Source organism: Aptenodytes forsteri, unplaced genomic scaffold (genome assembly GCF_000699145.1).
Source record: "Aptenodytes forsteri isolate BGI_AS27 unplaced genomic scaffold, ASM69914v1 Scaffold255, whole genome shotgun sequence".
NCBI lineage: Eukaryota > Metazoa > Chordata > Aves > Sphenisciformes > Spheniscidae > Aptenodytes > Aptenodytes forsteri.
Genome location: NW_008794888.1, coordinates 842,144 through 860,628, shown reverse-complemented (window position 1 = coordinate 860,628; position 18,485 = coordinate 842,144). Strand labels below are relative to the sequence as shown.

Below are 18,485 nucleotides of genomic sequence, written 5' to 3'. Positions count from 1 at the left end.
CAATAATCTGGAATCTTGTTTTTCTGCTTTTAGAAGTGGCTTGAAGAGAACTATGTTCACATTATGATGCCATAATTAGGTATTCCTGACATTTGTGTTCCTCTGCAAGAGTATTAAGTTTTTTTCTCAGCACAGCAGAATTACAAATAGCAGTATGTGAATTAAAGCAAATGCGATCACAAAAAAAATTGACACACATAGAACATAGGAGATGAAATGTACACAGCGGATACACTTATTCCACAAAAATACAGACTTATTAGGACTGGTAATTTTGCACTCCATTAAGGGTTCCTACAGTCCAAGTAGAAATTTTGTGTCTCCTCTCCATTAGTGCCAGCTGATAATAAAAACTATTCTTCTGGCAAGGTTGTTTCCCTGTTACAGGCTGAGAGTTTGCTAGTGAAGGGTCATTGTCTTGGTACAGGCACTGACTGTAGCAGTGGGTAAATATGTAAAAACTTGTAATTTTGGCATAATCCTCCAATAAGAGTCCTATTGATAAAAATGTCATCTTCTCAGGCTTGTGAACATTCATCATGGACAACCTCTTTATGTCATTTACTTTTTATTTCCTTTTCTGTCTTTCCCCTTGTCTTCTTTTTCTGATTTGTCATCTTCATATTTTTCTTTTTCTGGTTTTGTTACACTATCATAAGAAGGTGGAGATGTGGTGGATGCAGACATAGCCATTTTCTCTGGAGGCGAGTTTTCACTTAGCTTACCAACAGTCATATCTTTTTTGATAAGCAGATCAACGCCATCTTTCCGATACATAAATGAAAGTTTCTTTACTGACTGTCTTAAAAGATAATGTCTATAAGCACGCTGAATGATAGTAGCAGACAGTTCCTCCTGTTTTCGTTTTAATGTGGTTGTAATTGGTTCATAGGAGACTTTAGAAGGATTGGCTGCCATAAACCGATCTTCCATCTGTATTCTGAGGGCGTCCATCTCCCCACTTTCCCCCAAAACACGCTTTGTGAAAGCAAACAAGATGTCAAGGCAGTGAATTCTGTCCCCGCTTACCATGGGCAGATCCATTGCAATAAGCTGGACTTTGTTTGGTTTTGCTATAAGAAGAGGAGGATCTAACGAAGCTGCAAAATCAGACAATTTGCTATATTCTATGAATTGTGTTGCATCTGGATCATATTTTTCCCAAACCTCATAGAACATCTCAAAGTCATCCTCACTCAAGGGCTCAGCACTTTCTTCAGTGGCAACACTGAAGTTCTCCAAAATCACAGCAATGTACATGTTCACCACTACCAGAAATGATATGATAATGTAGCTGACAAAGAAGAAAATCCCAACGGAAGGGTTGCCGCAGTCGCCTTTCACGGAGCTCCCCGGATGAGCTTTGTTGGGGTCACAGTCTGGCTCCCCACTGTTAAGAATTGGGGCTAGCAAACCATCCCAGCCAGCAGATGTGGTAATTTGAAATAGGCAGATCATGCTGTTGCCAAACGTTTCAAAGTTGAACATGTCATCAATCCCAGCTTCCCTCTTAACATAGGCAAAGTTGGACATGCCAAATATCGCATAGATAAACATGACCAGGAACAGCAGCAGACCAATGTTGAACAAAGCAGGAAGAGACATCATCAAAGCAAAAAGCAGAGTGCGGATTCCTTTAGCGCCTTTAATGAGACGCAGGATTCGACCGATTCTGGCAAGTCGTACAACTCTGAACAAAGTGGGGGACACAAAGTACTTTTCAATCACCTTAGCTAGAAACATACCTGTGAAACATAAAAATAAAATTAAAAGGGTAACAGTTTATCACAGATTACATTTTCCATGACAAAGTATGAATAAAGAACAACTCTACCTTAGAATTAGTGGAAATTATAATTGGAGATAAATTTTATCTGCTATGGGTAATTTTAGCTTTTTTCCCAGCACTCTTAGAAAAAAAAAAAGGAGTATTAAAATTGATATAGAATTATTAAGAAAGTTACTACTCTAAAGTATGCTTTTCATTTCCTAAATGATCAGGAGAAATTAAAATTAAGTATTTCCTCTAATCTGCAAAACTTGACAGACATAAAGCATTTAATACGTCTTACTACATTTCATTTTGAATATAAGAATTTCTTACCTACTACTGAAAGAATAACCACCACAAAATCAAAAATATTCCAGCCAATGGTGAAGTAATAATAACGGAGTGAGAACAGTTTGAAGACGCATTCTCCAGCGAAAAGGACAACAAAGACCAAGTTAATCCAGTATAAAATATTTTGCATCAGTTCACCCTGGTCATCTGTTTCTATCATCATGGTGACCATGTTAAGACAGATGAGAACCATAATGGTGATGTCAAATGCTTGCTTTGTTACAATATCAAACACCAGACCTTGCAATTTGTTCTGGGGGGAGAAAAAGGAAAAGGTGATAGTATCCTGTACATAACGAACATCCTCTTCCTCCCTCCCATTTCATTCTTCCTCCCCCAAAATATATAACCAAGCAAAAGGCTGAAAAACCTAAGAAAAGCACTGTCCAGTAACGTCTTTATTTGCCAGCTCTAAGTTTTCCCCTCAAAACCCAACAGGCTTCTATTTCTTCAGATTCTTTGATTCTCTGCTTCCTTAGGCATAACAAATATGAGAGATTTTTCCTGCAGAACAGAAGTATGTACATGTTTCAATTCAGAATGAAGGGCTAACCTGAATTAGGCCTAAACCATTTTAGAGTTAAGGGAGAAATTTTTTGATAGTTAATGTACTGCTGCAATTTCTTCTCAAATGTAGATGATACAAGAATAGCACACATTCTTACCGCTGGTCTAGGTATAGGTTTTTGTGGTTTCTTGGATCCCAGCTTCTTCATTGCATTGTAGTATTTCTTTTGTTCTTCTGTCATGAAAATGTCTTGACCTCCAAGGTAAAATAATAAAAATAGAACTGATTACAGCCAAGTCTTTAAATCCACTAATTCACACCATTGCAGAACATGTTTTTTATGAACCATGTATTCATTCTTATACATAGTTACCAAACCCAAAATATAGTAATTATATCAAAGATTGTTAAAATATCTAACAAGTCTTGATGTAAAAATAAAACAAGGAATGGAGAAAAACCCCAGAACTTCTATCTATTTGTTATTAAAAAAAAAATACATACCTGATTAATTCAATTAAATATGTACAAAAAACCTTGTAAAAATATACATTCCATACTTATAAATCTAACATCATAAACTCCACAGTGTAAATCAATCAACCAGAAATATAAAAACTTCAAAGGTAGAAAGAGTCACTGAGAGCTGATATGCCTTCAGGGAAACCGTATGAGGAAAAAGAAATTACTGATGTTACTTTTCAGAATGTACGTTTTATCATGTGAGTACAGGTATCTCAGTTCAGACGTTTTTTTGCCACAATAATACTTCCACAGTGTATATGAGGCTTGATCATCCCCCTACATTGTACAGAGAACATCAGAAGCATGGGCTTACTCTGGGGTTTCTTGCCTGAATAAGAGGACAGCAGTGTGAGTTAAAGGGTATCTAGACTGGTATGTGTAATACGCATATGGAAACACTTGTAAGAAATACAATTTATGTTGACAAGTAACTTCTTTTTTTCTTTCATGCATTTGTTTGTAAGTACATTCCAGTTATGCATGATGCCAAAGCAGTGGCATTTGGAAACGGATTTCAGTCACGGGTGATTCTGTGACTTTGTCACACCTACTTTGTCAAATGCAGTGTCAATCTTACTGAGAAAGTAACGATGAATCTGGATGAAGATGTGTTTGAGTCTTTCAGCTGTGGCTACATATAGACATGAAGATTTAGAAGTCAAAAGAGATCTTGTTTAGCATGCTCTCCTCATAAGCCAAATATACAAGTAAAATTCAGTTCTTAGAGAGTAAGGGTCTTAGATGCAAAACCAAGAATTAATTTGCTGATTATGGTGGAAGTGTGATGTGACTCTGTCAGGAGATTTTACCCAGTGGGAAATTAAAAAAAAAAAAAAAAAAAAAAAAAAAGGCTATAAAGGAAGTGGCCTTGAACTGGGGATTTCTTCTGCTGCCTCATTAAAGTAATGGCTGTTAAGAGTGAACAAGTCATCATTGTCTCAGTGTGCTGTCCATAGGGAGAATAGTGGTCTCAAGATGAGATATACCTTATATGCCTTTGAGGACCGTAATGGTTAGGAATTTGACAGCTAGTGGAACATTTTCTTCCCCATGGGAACTAATGTAATAAAAGTAGGATGCATACAGGGACCAAAGAAATGCACACAGTTTAACTACACAGGGACAGTATATTGCAACATGAGGTCTTTCCCATTCATATCCCAACAACATTGCCAAAAACTGAGAGATCTCAGTGATGCGAAGGCAGAACAAAGACAAGAAAAACACTGCTGGACAGCCACGGACTGTGTGATCTGCACATTTCTATGAGCACGGGTGCATCTATAAATTCAAGACACGTGACTAATGTTTGCTAATTTGCTACATGAAACTGAAGAATAGCATGTAGATAGAATTTTCCCCAGCCTAACTGTTTTCCTTTGTGATATCTGCAGTATTTGACTTTCTTGGTGACAGTTACAACAGCTACAAGTGTACAAGGGGTGTATACCACACTGCCAGAAAAAGCCCTTTAGCAGGAACTATTCTCTGCCTTCTGAGTCATGACGACTACAGTAGGCAGTGTCTGCCAAGTGAACTTAATAGAATTTATAATCACCCCATTACTGAGTAAGGTCACCTTGTTACATACAGACAGCCAAAAATGCCAATAGCATGTATATAACCTTAGTCTTCGTCTCCAAGGACAAGAAACTGAACCACCTTCCTCTTAAGTACTGGAAGCCCCTGATGTTTATTCCAAGGGAGGTGCAAACATCTTGGAGGATGAAGATGTCATGAGGTTTGGAACCACAAACTCATCCTTTCTATTATGTGGGTCTGCAGATAACAGACTCAAAGGATCTGAAGAAGCAACATATGAAGTTGCATACTCCAATCTCAAGTGGAAAGATTTACTGGAAGTTTCCACTGCAGTAAGTCTAGCAATATCTTTTTTCAGTACAATGAATCAAACTTGGCAAACCATTTAGAATCACAAATGAAGAAAGCTATTACTTAGCTCACTTAAAAAAAAAAAAAAAAAAAAAAAAAAAAATCAATATTCCAGTATGATTCTGCTCCAAATGTGTACAGAAAAATAAGACTATTGTAGGCCTTAGACAGCATTTATAGTTTAAATGGCAAGAAGAATTTAATTTGCCATCATAGTCTGCATTTTTAAATGCTCCTGGAGTTCTTGACACAATCATGTGTTCACCTGAAGAATAAAAATAATTTCAGCTGAAAAGAAAAACTACACATTTTCAAACGTCAACAATTTCCTTTCTCTTGCAAATTCACTACTAACTCATGAGACAGTTTCCCAACCCTCTCTAATCTTACAATACAGAGCAGTAGTTCCAGCATTCAGCTTGTCTGTATTAGTCTCTTTGTAATTGAGAAGGCCTTCACAGTACTGCTATACATTATCTGTTTATCAATTTTGATATTTGTAGTTCTGCATATTCTCTTCTTCCCTGTCATCTATTTGCTTGAATTAAGTCATCTGCATTTTCACATAGCTTTGTCACAGCACTGTAAGGGTAAGCGAAAAACAATACATAACTTTCAGATGTACAACATATCATTGGGCTGTACAGGGATGTGGAGAACACTCAGACATGTAGTGTAAGTTTAAATTACTTCAAATGCCTTAAAAAGCAGAATATTATTTCATTATTTTGAATAGAACAAAAGGAAATCTTAATAGCGGATCTCTTTTTTTTTTTTCTTTCTATTACTATGAGAAATTTCATGCACTCATATTTATCCTTGCATACATTTGCTGAATGCTCAGTAACAAGGAACTGTTGTGAAAATAAAACATGTGATACTTATCTTTTTTTTTTGTTGGTTGAAGTTATCTATGATGACACCAATGAATAAGTTTAAGGTGAAAAACGATCCAAAGATGATAAAGGCAACAAAGTAAATATACATGTACAGGTTGTCCTCATACTTGGGCTGTTGCCCTGTCTATGTAACATAGAAAAACAGCAATACATCACAAATAACAGTTAAGACAAATTACAGAATACCAAGCAGAAACAAGTTGCATGCAGCTGGACAGCAACTCCTTGACAAGGGGGGAAAAACAGCTGTTTTGGAGCATACACTACACTTGCCTTATCTTTGAACCTGAAAATCTATTTAATACAGGTGTCTAATTGCACACACAGACCTGCCGTTGCTCTCCTTTCTGTCTACCAGTTCCTCTCTGGCATTTGTTTCATGTAATTCCTACTAAATTTGACAGAAGTGTGCAAATCTAAAAAGCAATTAAGTTCCTATGGACTTCATGCAAATCAGGAGCTGAATAGAGGAGAGAAGCAAACAAATACCAGCATTAACAGAAAAACAGGCAAAATTCAGCAATTTTATTTTTTGAGATCGCCAGAGTCCGCAGCTCTGGATTAGCTATTGCAGGGGATGTCACTTGATTATCTGGGTTATTTTTGGAGACACATGAAAAACTTGTTTCCTAATCTTTACAATCTCAGTGACATAAATTAATAGGAGACTAAATTTCATTAGTTTTGTTATTTACAGATGACTTATTAAATTAGTGATACTTTACGTAGATCTACTGCTATAATTTTTTTTACCTATTAAAAGTATATACATTTAACTACTTTATAGTGCATAGATTTATATAGAAAATTTATCAAGGTTTTACATTTTTATTCTTTATATTTTATTTTATTTCAACTGCCATTCAAGAAGCATTACATCAATCTTATATTTGTTTTCACTCAGTAAATTTTATATTACACTCACGTCTCTAGAATCAACCGCAGCATACATGATGTCCATCCATCCTTTAAACGTTGCCTAAAAACAAAGTTTGTTAATATTTTCTATCAAAGCTCCAATTTTGTAAACATTCTAAATAAGACACTGTCTTCTGCAATGTATTTGCACCCACAAAAAAGAAGAGGAATATTAAAAGTCTGGTAAGACACAAGTGAAGTATTCACAGGAAGTAATTTACTGTGGAATACTTCTCCCCAATACTTAAACACTGAATAAATTCTAATCTTCATGCAAATTAATATAAACTCTACGTACAATGAGTTGCAATCAATATCTGAGCATAACAGAAAGACTGCAATTTATAATAAGGCTCCCAGTTCTAACTTTCTGACTACCAAAAAGCTGGAGGAGGACTCCAAAAATCAGCCAGCAAGGGTTGGCATTTTTCAGACAGAATATACAAAGCCCTAGAAGAAACTCCAGAAAATAAGTAGTCCCAAAAAATCTTAAGAAAATAACAGAATCACAGAATGGTTTGGCTTGGAAGGGACCTTTAGAGATTAGCTAGTCCAACCCCTCTACCATGGGCAGAGACATCTTCCACTACATCACACACTTCCGATGATGGGGCATCCACTACTTCTCTGGGCAACCTGTTCCAGTGTCTCACGACCTTATCGTTAAAAAAAAAATTCTACCTTATATCCAATCTAAATCTACCCCCTCAGTTTAAAACTGTTGCCCCTTGTCCTGTCACTACAGGCCTTGGGAAAAACTTTCTCTCTGTCTTTCTTATAGGCCCCCTTTATATATTGAAAGGCCACAATAAGGTCCCCCTGTAGCCTTTGCTTCTCCAGGCTGAACAACCCCAACTCTCTCAGCCTTTCTTCACAGGAGAGGTGTTCCAGCCCTCTGATCTTTTTCTTGGCCCTCCTCTGGACCCACTTTAAGAGGTCCATGTCTTTCTTGTACTGGTGGGGTCTCATGAGAGTGGAGTGGATGGGGAGAATTGCTTCCCTCAATCTGTTGGCCATGCTTCTTGTTATGCAGCCCAGGATATGATTGGCCTTCTGGGCTGCAAGCGCACATTGCCAGCTCATGTCCAATTTTTTGTCCACCAGTACCCACAAGTCCTTCTTTGCAGGGATGCTCTCGATCCATTCATCCTTGAGGCTGTACTGATACTGGGGATTGCCCTGACCCAGGTGCAGGACCTTGCACATGGCCTTGCTGAACTTCATGAGGTTCACATGGGCCCTTCTCCTCAAGTCTGCCAAGGTCCCTCAGGATGGCATCCCATCCCTCTAAGCGTATCAACTGCACCGCTCAGCTTGGTGTCATCTGCAAACTGCTGAGGGTGCACTCAATCCCACTATGTCATCGATGAAGCTATTAAATAGTATTGGTCCCAGTGCAGACCCCTGAGAGACACCACTTGTTACTGGTTTCCACTTGGACATTAAGCCACTGACTAAGTCTTTGGACACAGCCATCCAGCCACTTCCTTATCCATCTAGTGGGCCTTCCATCAAACCTACTCCTGTGAGCTATGTTATTAAGTAAAAACAAGGTATGAATGGTATGTTTATTGGAAACATTACATAGCTGAACCATTCTATGCAAGGTATGTTACAAAAGCTAAAAGCACTGCTGTTCTCTACACTGGTAATTTATGCAATTGCCTAGTGCTATTTAGCAATAGTTACTGTTACTCCCTGGAGCAATCAGATGGTAGCCTGCTAGCACAATACTAACTACTAAATACTACCAGATGGAGATTTTTAAAGACAGAATAATTACCAAGTGCTTATGAGCACAAATATTTTCCCAGAAGCAGTTTGTCAAGCGAACCCGATTAGGAATACGTTTCTGTCCTATTGGCTCCAATTTACAGATGCTGCCTCTAAAAAAGGCTTGTGCTTAGAAATCTAGCACTAATTCTGCAACTGCTCATCTAGAGTTTAGAAACAAGCTAAAAACTATCTCCAAAAAACCCACTTGACAATAATGGATAATGGCTGGAGTGGGACTAGTAGGAATAATAAAAAGGGAAAGAAGAGAAAGGAAAAAATGAATTTAAAAACTTTTTCTAAATCAATAGTTGGCTCTCTTCTTGTTTGAAGATCAGATGAGCTACCATGGTAAAAATCTAAGTCAACATGCTTTAACAGATCAAGTAAATAAAAGAAAATTAATCCTAGCTGCAATTTTTTTTTTTTTTTTTTTTTACTAGATACTATATTTCTGTAGAATGAAAAAGTATACTAGTGGTGGGTGCAAAGGAACTTTATATCCATCTGGTAGATTTTAGATATTCCTTCTCTTCCAAAACAGCCATAGAATGTATCAGATTTTTACCATAAGCAATATTTCTTATCTTCATAGAACACAATTATAAAATCAAATCCCATATCCATTCATATATTGCAAAATAACACTGAAAATTATGGAATTAAATGTTACTGCTACAAAACTTAAAGCTGGAAAATTAATTTATCAAAATTTATACACTTACTACTTGAAGCAGAGAAAGATAACCAGCTGCAACATTATCAAAGTTTACTTTCACATTTTTCCACCGAACATCCTTAGCAGTGTTTGTAAGATTAATACACACAGTTTCATCACTGACTTTCTCTGGTGGGAATCGCTCACCAGTTGTGATGTTAACACAGTGATAGAACTTGCCAGCAAACAAATTTACTCCCATGATGCTGAAAATGAGCCAGAATGTAAGACAAACCAGAAGTACATTCACAATGGATGGGATTGCTCCAGTAAGAGCATTCACAACCACCTAGTAAATAAACAGAGAAAAAAAACTTTTTAAAAATAGTATGTAGAGCAGTAAAAAGATTACCTTTTTTCAAGTATAGCAAAAGATTTAATGTAAAACATAAGAATACATTGAAGTAATTGGCCAACAGAAAAGGAATAACACATGTAATACAATCAAACATGCTACTGTTGGCCCTTAAAACAGACATGCAGTTCCATGTTTCTCCATGATTTTATGATTAGCCGTATTTTTATGGATTTGTTTTACAGACTGTTTCTTTTTTTCTTACCCTCATGCCTTCAAAGCGTGACAAAGCTCTTAGAGGTCTCAAAGCTCTTAATGTTCGGAGGGATTTAATTGCACCAAGTTCTGAGAAACCAAGGGCATAAGCTACTAAGCTAACCAAGGAGACCTAGAGGAAACAAAACAAACCAATTTTTTTTTTTTTTAATAGCCTCAAAATACAAATGTTAGAGGAAGAAAACTTCAATCTGGATATCAGAAAAAAGTTCATAAGGACCCTAAGCTTCTAGCAAGAATAATAAAGAACAAAAAATTTAAAAAATTAATAGAATGTTGCATGTAAATTTCAGAAAAGTTTAAACAAAAAGAGACCTTAATCTCTGGAATTTTCATCACAGACAGAGTGCTAGTCAGAAGAATACACATCATACCTGTGCAAAATGAAAAGCAATTTGGAAAAAAAGAATTTGAATAAAAGCTCATCTTCCCAATGAACTCAGCCAAAGCCTGAAATGTACTGAAAACCTAATCCCATTCTACATGACATGTTACAATACTAAACAGTGCTCTACTACAGATGCATTATTATAGTCATGATAAAATGTGAGCCAGTAGCATTGGATTCTGCTAATTTGCACTTTTAATTCACGTAATAGCAGATATATGAATAACTACTAATTCATATTGCCTGCAGATGATGACAGACTTGCAAGTGGTATATACTCAGTCAGAAAGGACTCTGACACACATGACTCCTAACTGTACAACAGGCACAAAGAAATACCAATGTCAATACAATTACCTAAAAGCAATGCACTCAAATGCACAGAACAGTAGACAGCACTTTTCTGGGAAGTGGAGTTATGACAGAGTTGCTAATTCAATTGTGAGCTATGGCTTGTTGTCTCTTCAGACTACTGCAATCTGGGTATTTAAAAAATCATAATATCAAGTACCAGAAGTCTATGTTTACTTCCATTTGGCAAAGAGCACTGTTTCTGGTGTTTGAAGTTCAAAACTGAAGCTAAAAATTCTAAGTCCAAGAATGATCAGGAAGCTGGCAGATATGTTTTAGAGTTATCTGCCTTAGAGTATCGAAATGGGTTAAACAATGGCACATTATAAAATATATAGACAATGAGGAGAAACTGGCTAATTTTTTTTGTCTTTTAAACGTAGCATGCAATGTTTTAATAAAATCAGGGATGATTTAAAAAAATCAAGATGCAATGTTTTTTGTAAATCACAAACTACATAAAACCTAATTAACTCAGGGAACTCAACATCTGTGCAATATATAAAATACAAGTCAGTGATCACTACAATGCCTTATCATGGACGACTACATACCTGTATTTATGAAATAACCCATCTAACACTTGAGATAATTCAGCTGCTGAAGTAACTATAATTAGGCCACGTAGTTCAAGAGAAGAAAATTTCATTAAAAAGAAGAAAAAAGAAAACTAGGAGAAGATCCAGAAAAAGAACATATTCACTGAGCGGAATGACCTTCGTTCATGCCACCAATCCTGATTTCCTATACAAACTCAACTATAATACTCAGTTTCAGAAGACTGTTCCTTCTTTAAATTCAAATCCTAGTCAAACATTTAGCATAGAAAGCATTAATCTATATTAATCCATAAAGACCTTAAGATCATTATGCCTTACTTTCATAATTCTAGAGAAGATACAGAGAAAATCTGTTTCAAGTATTCCTGTCAAATAACCATATTTTCTTAGATAATGCAGGTATTATATTTGCATATTTGCATTGCAAGAAATCCTCTTCCTGCAAGATTAGCACATCTCTACTTAATGATGCCGTAATTTTATCTTTCTTTGCAAACTAAAATACAATTTAACATACTGCTTTTTTCTGCTTTCTTTTTTGGAGGGGTGAAAGGAGAGGGAGGATAGTTCATCTCACCGCATGGTGCTGATGGCAATTAAAGCTTAATTTTTTTGGTACCATTTGTGGATGTGTGTGCATGTGCATGCAAGCACTTTTTCTTCTTTTTTTTTTAATAAATAATTTCCTCCTCTTCCTTATGTATGATCATGGTTTAGACAACTCCTGATACCAGCTCTGAACTTTCTTCCACATATAGAAGTGCTAACTGTAACATTTCTGTGATGTAAAATTTGAAAATAATATTATATACTTTCACCAATATAGTAAATTCAAAAGGTGTATTGTAACAAAAAGAAGGGGAAATGTAAAAAACACACTGTAATGATAGATGTGAGACAGAATCCATCCTCAGCTTCATTTCAACTTTCTGTTCTTGTAACTACCAAATACAGCATTTGCAGAAAAGCACATTGTTAATGTAAGGTGGAAACATCTTACTTTGGATTTGTTAAACTGCTTGTGTTTTGGACAATTAATGTGCCTTGAGATTTATTTCCTCTTTTAACATTATTATTCTTGTGGAAGAGAGGGTCTAATACACAAGAATTTTTGAAACCTTCAGTACAGCTGGATTAACAGCTCAAAAACCAAGTCTTCCACTCCAGATGGCTGTCTCCTGTTGCATTAACACATGAGGAAGCCTTACGCAGATTTCTTTCCTCTTAGGGTAGTTCAAGCAAGCTGTTAAACACTACACGATCCCATGTTTGTTCTTTTTCATTATACCCTTTGAACTTGCACATGGAAGGCTGAGCAAAACCAGCATTTGTACTTGTTTTGGGGCTAATTATCCTTTTCTGGAAACACTGTGAACATCACAATGGGTAGGAATTTCTGTTTGTATGCTATAAGTTCTTTCCCAAACAGGGACAGCTGGAGAGTTTAGACCAGTAGGTATAGAACAGTTTGCCTAAAAAGATCCTGTAAAATGTTGCCTCACTGTGAAACACTTCATTAGACTGGTACTGGTATGGCTAATTTGTTCAATGTTTAGCTGGTTAAATGCATAGGACAGGAAGATAAAGCAAAGATAGATTCGAACTATCAGCAGCACACTGCCTGTTACCTAAACCAACGGGTAAAGTGCCGGCAGTAAGAGAAAGAGTTAAAGTTGCTTGCTACTAGCTGAAAACAATAACAAGTAAATCTGGCAATAAAGTCAGAAAAAGCTAAGCAGACCATCAGGAATGGAGAGGACATGAAAGGAGAAAGCTAAAAATTGCATTTCCCAGAGAAAACATGTTATATCTCATTTCACTAAAGTTAGCCCATTTGCTCAGAACAGGGATTCTGCACCCCCGCCCCATAACTGATGCTAGAAAGAGAACACAGTTAAATGAGGAAGACAGATGACAAACACTACCTGTGCCTTTCCCTCCAAAAAAGTATTTAAAAAAGAGCATTAGGTAGGTTTCAATTCAATTGTTAGGGAACAAAATTTCTGTCCTAGATTCCAGATTCCATCTGATTAATAGATCCCTGTTCATTGTTGGATTTCCACTCAAATGCCTATGCAAAGAGAACTCCTTTATAAGAACATATCACATGATGTCACTAATTCCATTAATTTCTTTGGAGTGCAATTTCAACACTACTTTTTATTGTAATTGTTGAAAAACCTGGCTTTTTTTCTGTTATAAGAATTCAGAATTCAGAGAGGCAACAAGAGGCATTCTCTATGATCGGAAACAGAGTCAAACAAAACCAAAATAATTTCAGCTTCCAAAACCGAATCTTTAGAAAGTCATGTGTCAACAAAAAGTGGAAGAGTTGCACTGAAATTAGCCTTGCTGCCTAGGAGACAGTGAGCGCCATAACAATCAAAATGAGGATTGCGAATGAATAATTCCCACCTTTTCACATTGATCCATTGGCCATCGCTTTTCGTTTTCCTCAATCCTTCTCTTTACTCCAATTGCTGCCTCCTTGCCCCCACCCCTCCTCTTTTGCTGTCTTCTTGACTTCCTGATACCATTCTCCCCTGCAGTTCTTTGCCAGTGACTCATTAAGCCCAGGATCAACTGTTCTACCCCAACCCCATGTGCTCGCTTAAATTTCCCTTTCCTTTCTGTGTCTGCTTCCTCCTTGTTCTCTGTCACCAAATCCAGAAGACTGAAGTCCAATCAGCTGATAGTCCTCACTCACTGGTTGGGACCCAGCACAGTAAAACACAGACAGAACACATGGAGTCAATGATAGCATAAATATAAAGGCAGATTTAGTTACTCACTGAACAATTACAATGGAATCTGATTCACCAGTATGTCATTTTCTGTTCTTTTAAACCTGATTTATATTCTTCACTGTATATATATATGTATCAGATTGGAGTTACATAGAAGGACCTGCCTAAACAACAGAAATAGGCTACTTAGGAAGTATAGTACCTACATCAACAATCAGGAAGTCCAGCCAGCACCAAGCATTAGTGAAGTAAGTTTGAAAACCATAGGCCACCCATTTTAGCACCATTTCCAGAATAAATACGTAAGTGAAGATTTTATCAGCATAGTCCAGTATGATTTTTATAGTCTTGCGCTGTTCAATATATATATCTTCAAAAGCCTGTGAAGAATGGGTTGCATATAAGTCAGATATTCATAGGTCTTTGCAAACTACAAATTAAGTCAACAGAATTGAATTAAAAATGGCAAAGTAAAATCACATTCAACTTCAGATGTTTTACCTTGAAAAACCAGCATGAGCAGAGATTACAATTGCATTCTTTCTGAGTTTTAGATTTTATCATTACCTGGTAATGGAATTACAATATAATGACTGAAGTTGCCAAAAAGATTTTTAGAAATTTCAATAACAGTCAACTCAGAATTACAACCTGTCACCCTGAAAAGCCCAGTCAGGCTTAGTCAGAAGGCAGTCTCCTGATTATAATAAATTCAACTAACAAAAGAGAATAATGAGCTACAGTGACTAAATATTATGTTGCTGCTGATCTTCGCTGAATTCCAATATTGGGTGCTGGTGGCAAGGTTTTTATAGTGGGAGGCTGCAGGGGTGGCCACTGTGAGAAGAGGCATGGGGCTGTCCTGTGCCGGCTCCACAATGGACCCACCACAGGAAGCAGCTGAGCTCATCAGTGAAGCTGGTAGTGCCTCCAGGAAAACATACTTAAGAAAGGGCAAAACACCGCATGGCGGTATGAGGACTGAAGAAAAAAGTGAGAGAAACTACCCTGCAAACACCAAGGTCAGAGAAGAAGGCAGGGACGTGGTGCTTCAGGTGCCAGAGCAGAGATAATGACCGTATATACCAAATCCTATGTGAATCAACAACCAAAAAGAACCAATACTTAGTAGCTGTGTGTAGGACTAAATGTCACCAAGAACAGTATAAAGGAATTCAAGGATTCCTATGTAACAGTCTAGAAATACTGAAACTAAAACTAAAGCAAAAAATTAACTGAGAACATGATGAATTCAGTATCTGTACTGCTTTTGGGGACAATTTTAATTTAAAGTAGAATAATTGTTGCAGTTATTGCATACAATTAATTTTATATTAATCTTTATAATTTCTTAAACAAGATTTTTAGTGTAATCCTTTTCATAAGCACTCTCACATACACATATCACCTTGTATTCATCAAAAATTCATCTGCAGAATGTTATCTGACTGCAGTTTTTTAATGACTTATTTTATATGCACTACCCAAAATATTCTGGGAACTTAGTTCCAAGCTCTCTTTCAAGCCAACTTTATCTTTTTTTCTTAATGAACACAGATGTGTTATGATACTATCTTTGATAAAACATTTTTATAGGTACTGTTTCTATGGGTGTAAGCTCTACTTACCAGAGCACCACTGCTGAGAAGAATCATGAAGACAATGAATGTTTCAAACCAGTTGTGTTCTACTATCTTGTAGCAGGTTTTTCGAAGGTTCCACCAGATTCTTCCTTTTGTGCTTTCCATACTGCCTTTACAGCATTTAAACTTCCGTATACAGCCTAATAATGCAAATAATGACAAATTGTTATACGGTAGAATTTTCATTATCCTGAAAAAGCAAAATCACTCTTAACTAGCTCCTGTTTCATGAGATAGTCAGTGCTTCAAATTACTGCATGCTACTTCAAGCATCCTTATCTTCTCGGTTCGATACTTTGGATGTAGGAAAACTTGCATGTACACAATTTTTCTACTACCGTGACACTACATCAAGCTTAGAATCAAAAAAAAGTCATCTAATTGAGCTGATATTCATTTAGAAACACATTTTTTAAAATTATTTTTCATTTATATACAGATAATCAAAGAACATATGAGAATTGTCAGAGAGTAGAAACAAAGAGTATAAACATATGGCAACTTTCACATGGACTAGTTCAAGAGTACAGCAGCTTCTTTTAAAAGTACTTCTGTTTCTCAGCTAAGGTTCAAATAAATCACAGAGGTAAACACCCTTTATTTTATTATATCGAGGAATGACCTCTGCTTCAAGGGCTGACTAAGGATACCTCTTTCGTGACATAAACAACTGATTCAACTGGAGATTGTGAGAGCTTTTCCATGTGGTACAGATTTGTGGCAACCACCCACAGAATTCTGCCTCACCTTGGAAAGCTCCCTACCTTATCATGGGGCCTCAAGGCACATTTTTCAATGAACCTCAGTATCTGCCTGGCTAATAGTAGTCCTATTTAAATTATTTCTTTAAAAATGTTTAATCACATAGAAACATGACCAAGTTTAAACAATTTTAATGGGTCCCAAAGGCAGTATCCTAGTTTTCCTGTGAGTGTCATTAAGGTCATATGTTACAAATAAGTTACGCTATATTTCATCAGCTCAGATAAAACAGCTACCACTGTGAAGAGCATGATTTACCTTACCTTCAACTACCCAAAATGCCTACATTATGGAAAAATTAATCTTATGCCCAAGGATTGATAGACATCACATAATATAAGGATAAGGAAGAATTGTAATATAATGTGAAATTATTTGAGAAGTGTACTTTTTTTTTTTAATTAAGAGCTTGATATATTCAATATAGCCCCACGTTCCAAAACAATTTTGTTTTTTTTAAAGATGAGTGAAATAATATTTCAAAGGACAAGAGTCCTAGCCTAAGTCATGGGTGTCTTCATAACAGTAAATCAAAAAGCATGGATAGGATAGGAGAGTTAATCCTGGAACATATTTTGTTTTGAATGATTTTAATCATGACTTAAAAGGAAAGTAAAATCTGTAATATCTCAAAAATGGGAAATACATTTCTATGCAGTGAATTTCAGTAGTCCCCTAAAGGATATAGCTATACAGAACTAAAATAAATGGAAACTTCTAAGGACGTACAAGTATGCTGTTAAGACTTCTTTACTTGAAAAAAAGCACAGGATCTCATTCACCTGTTGCATCCCACATTATGTTTATGCACCCCCTCCCCCATTAATGGTGTAATGTCAAGATAATAACTCTATTGTTTGAGTCAAACTTTCCACGATCTGAATCATCCACTGGATTGCTTTCTAGCACTATGAAGGGACCATGGGTAATCACATGATTCTGATTTAAATTTCTCAGTGGAGTGAACCTGGTGTAGGGTTTGGTCTTGCAGATTTCACTACTGAGAATGTCATTTAAATCAACAGGATTACCGATTGCTGAGAATCGGTTTAGAATTGTGTCTAGTGTTTATTCAAAAACATTATAAATTCTCACATGCACACATATTTAACTTTGCATCACACAAATGGCTCCATGGACTTCAGCCCAACTATCTACAACAGGCAAAATTAATCTTATCATAAGACTTGACAAACTAGGATCCGGGACTGCTGCAGCAAATAGCTTCCTTGAATTGCCAATGCTTGTTGCAAACAACCAAAATGTAATTGCTAACCCCAAATTTTATTTCCATACTTTCTGTAAAACATACCTTCTGTAAAGCATGCCTGTAGCTCTGATGCTTTTTCTGGTTCAGTTTCAGCTTTTTCTTCTCCAAAGAGAGCTAAATTAACTGTACTTCCTTCAGATGAGCTGGAAAAATTTAGCTTCTGAAAATAAAATTCCGTAACAGTTATACTTTACTAATACTTACATTTTTAGAACTGTAATTAACTTTAAGCATGCAACACTGTGTGCAAGTAATAAGAACAACATTTTTCACCAGAAATACACACAAACATCCACATATAGCAGTCAATGCTGTTGAAATGTGCATAAATCATCCACTTTCTACCTAGAGATTGCAAGGCGTATCATGTAATCTTTCATGGAATTTCAGAATTTCTGGTCTAAATATAGTACAGTGTTATCATTCATGAAAGTTTACTACTACCAAGTAGATTTTCTGATACATATTCTATTAATTTTGTTTTCTACTATTATTATCTTAGTATAATTTCTCTTGCTACATTTTAAACCAATACCAGTTATACTGTATACTTTAAGATTATGTATGGTGGTAGCTACTTTCATTAGAGCAGTCTCCTCAACCTGAAGACAGTAAATTCTGACAGCAAAAAACTTTAAATTGTGAACTGTCAGGGTAAACTGTCCTAGGGAGACAATGTAGCAGATTTTTAAGGACTGATTTTAATTCAGTGCCCATTATTAATAATATAAAAGTAAAGGAAATGAATTATCAGTTATTTTTCACTGGCATCTTAAACATCAGTATGATGCAAGCTAACCACTTCTGGCATATATGACAATTTATAATAAAATTTGG

The 18,485-nt window shown here is 36.2% G+C and overlaps 1 protein-coding gene across 7 annotated transcripts in view; it reads right to left on the bottom strand.

The window, feature by feature from the left end:
• Nucleotides 1-561: 561 nt before the first annotated feature.
• LOC103895328 (sodium channel protein type 2 subunit alpha) overlaps nucleotides 562-18,485 on the bottom strand; it is a 53,345-nt gene continuing 35,421 nt past the window's right edge. For 6 of the 7 annotated variants that reach the window (XM_009274886.1, XM_009274888.1, XM_009274890.1 and 3 more), the window contains 10 exons: nucleotides 17,691-17,808; nucleotides 15,602-15,756; nucleotides 14,180-14,353; nucleotides 9,917-10,039; nucleotides 9,364-9,645; nucleotides 6,869-6,926; nucleotides 5,934-6,067; nucleotides 2,788-2,892; nucleotides 2,105-2,375; nucleotides 562-1,745 (listed from right to left, as the gene is read on the bottom strand). In XM_009274886.1, coding sequence (XP_009273161.1) covers nucleotides 562-1,745; nucleotides 2,105-2,375; nucleotides 2,788-2,892; nucleotides 5,934-6,067; nucleotides 6,869-6,926; nucleotides 9,364-9,645; nucleotides 9,917-10,039; nucleotides 14,180-14,353; nucleotides 15,602-15,756; nucleotides 17,691-17,808 — 2,604 coding nt within the window. Of the gene's footprint in view, nucleotides 1,746-2,104; nucleotides 2,376-2,787; nucleotides 2,893-5,933; nucleotides 6,072-6,868; nucleotides 6,927-9,363; nucleotides 9,646-9,916; nucleotides 10,040-14,179; nucleotides 14,354-15,601; nucleotides 15,757-17,690; nucleotides 17,809-18,485 lie in introns of all 7 variants that reach the window. The other variant, XM_009274885.1, reaches the window with a different exon arrangement.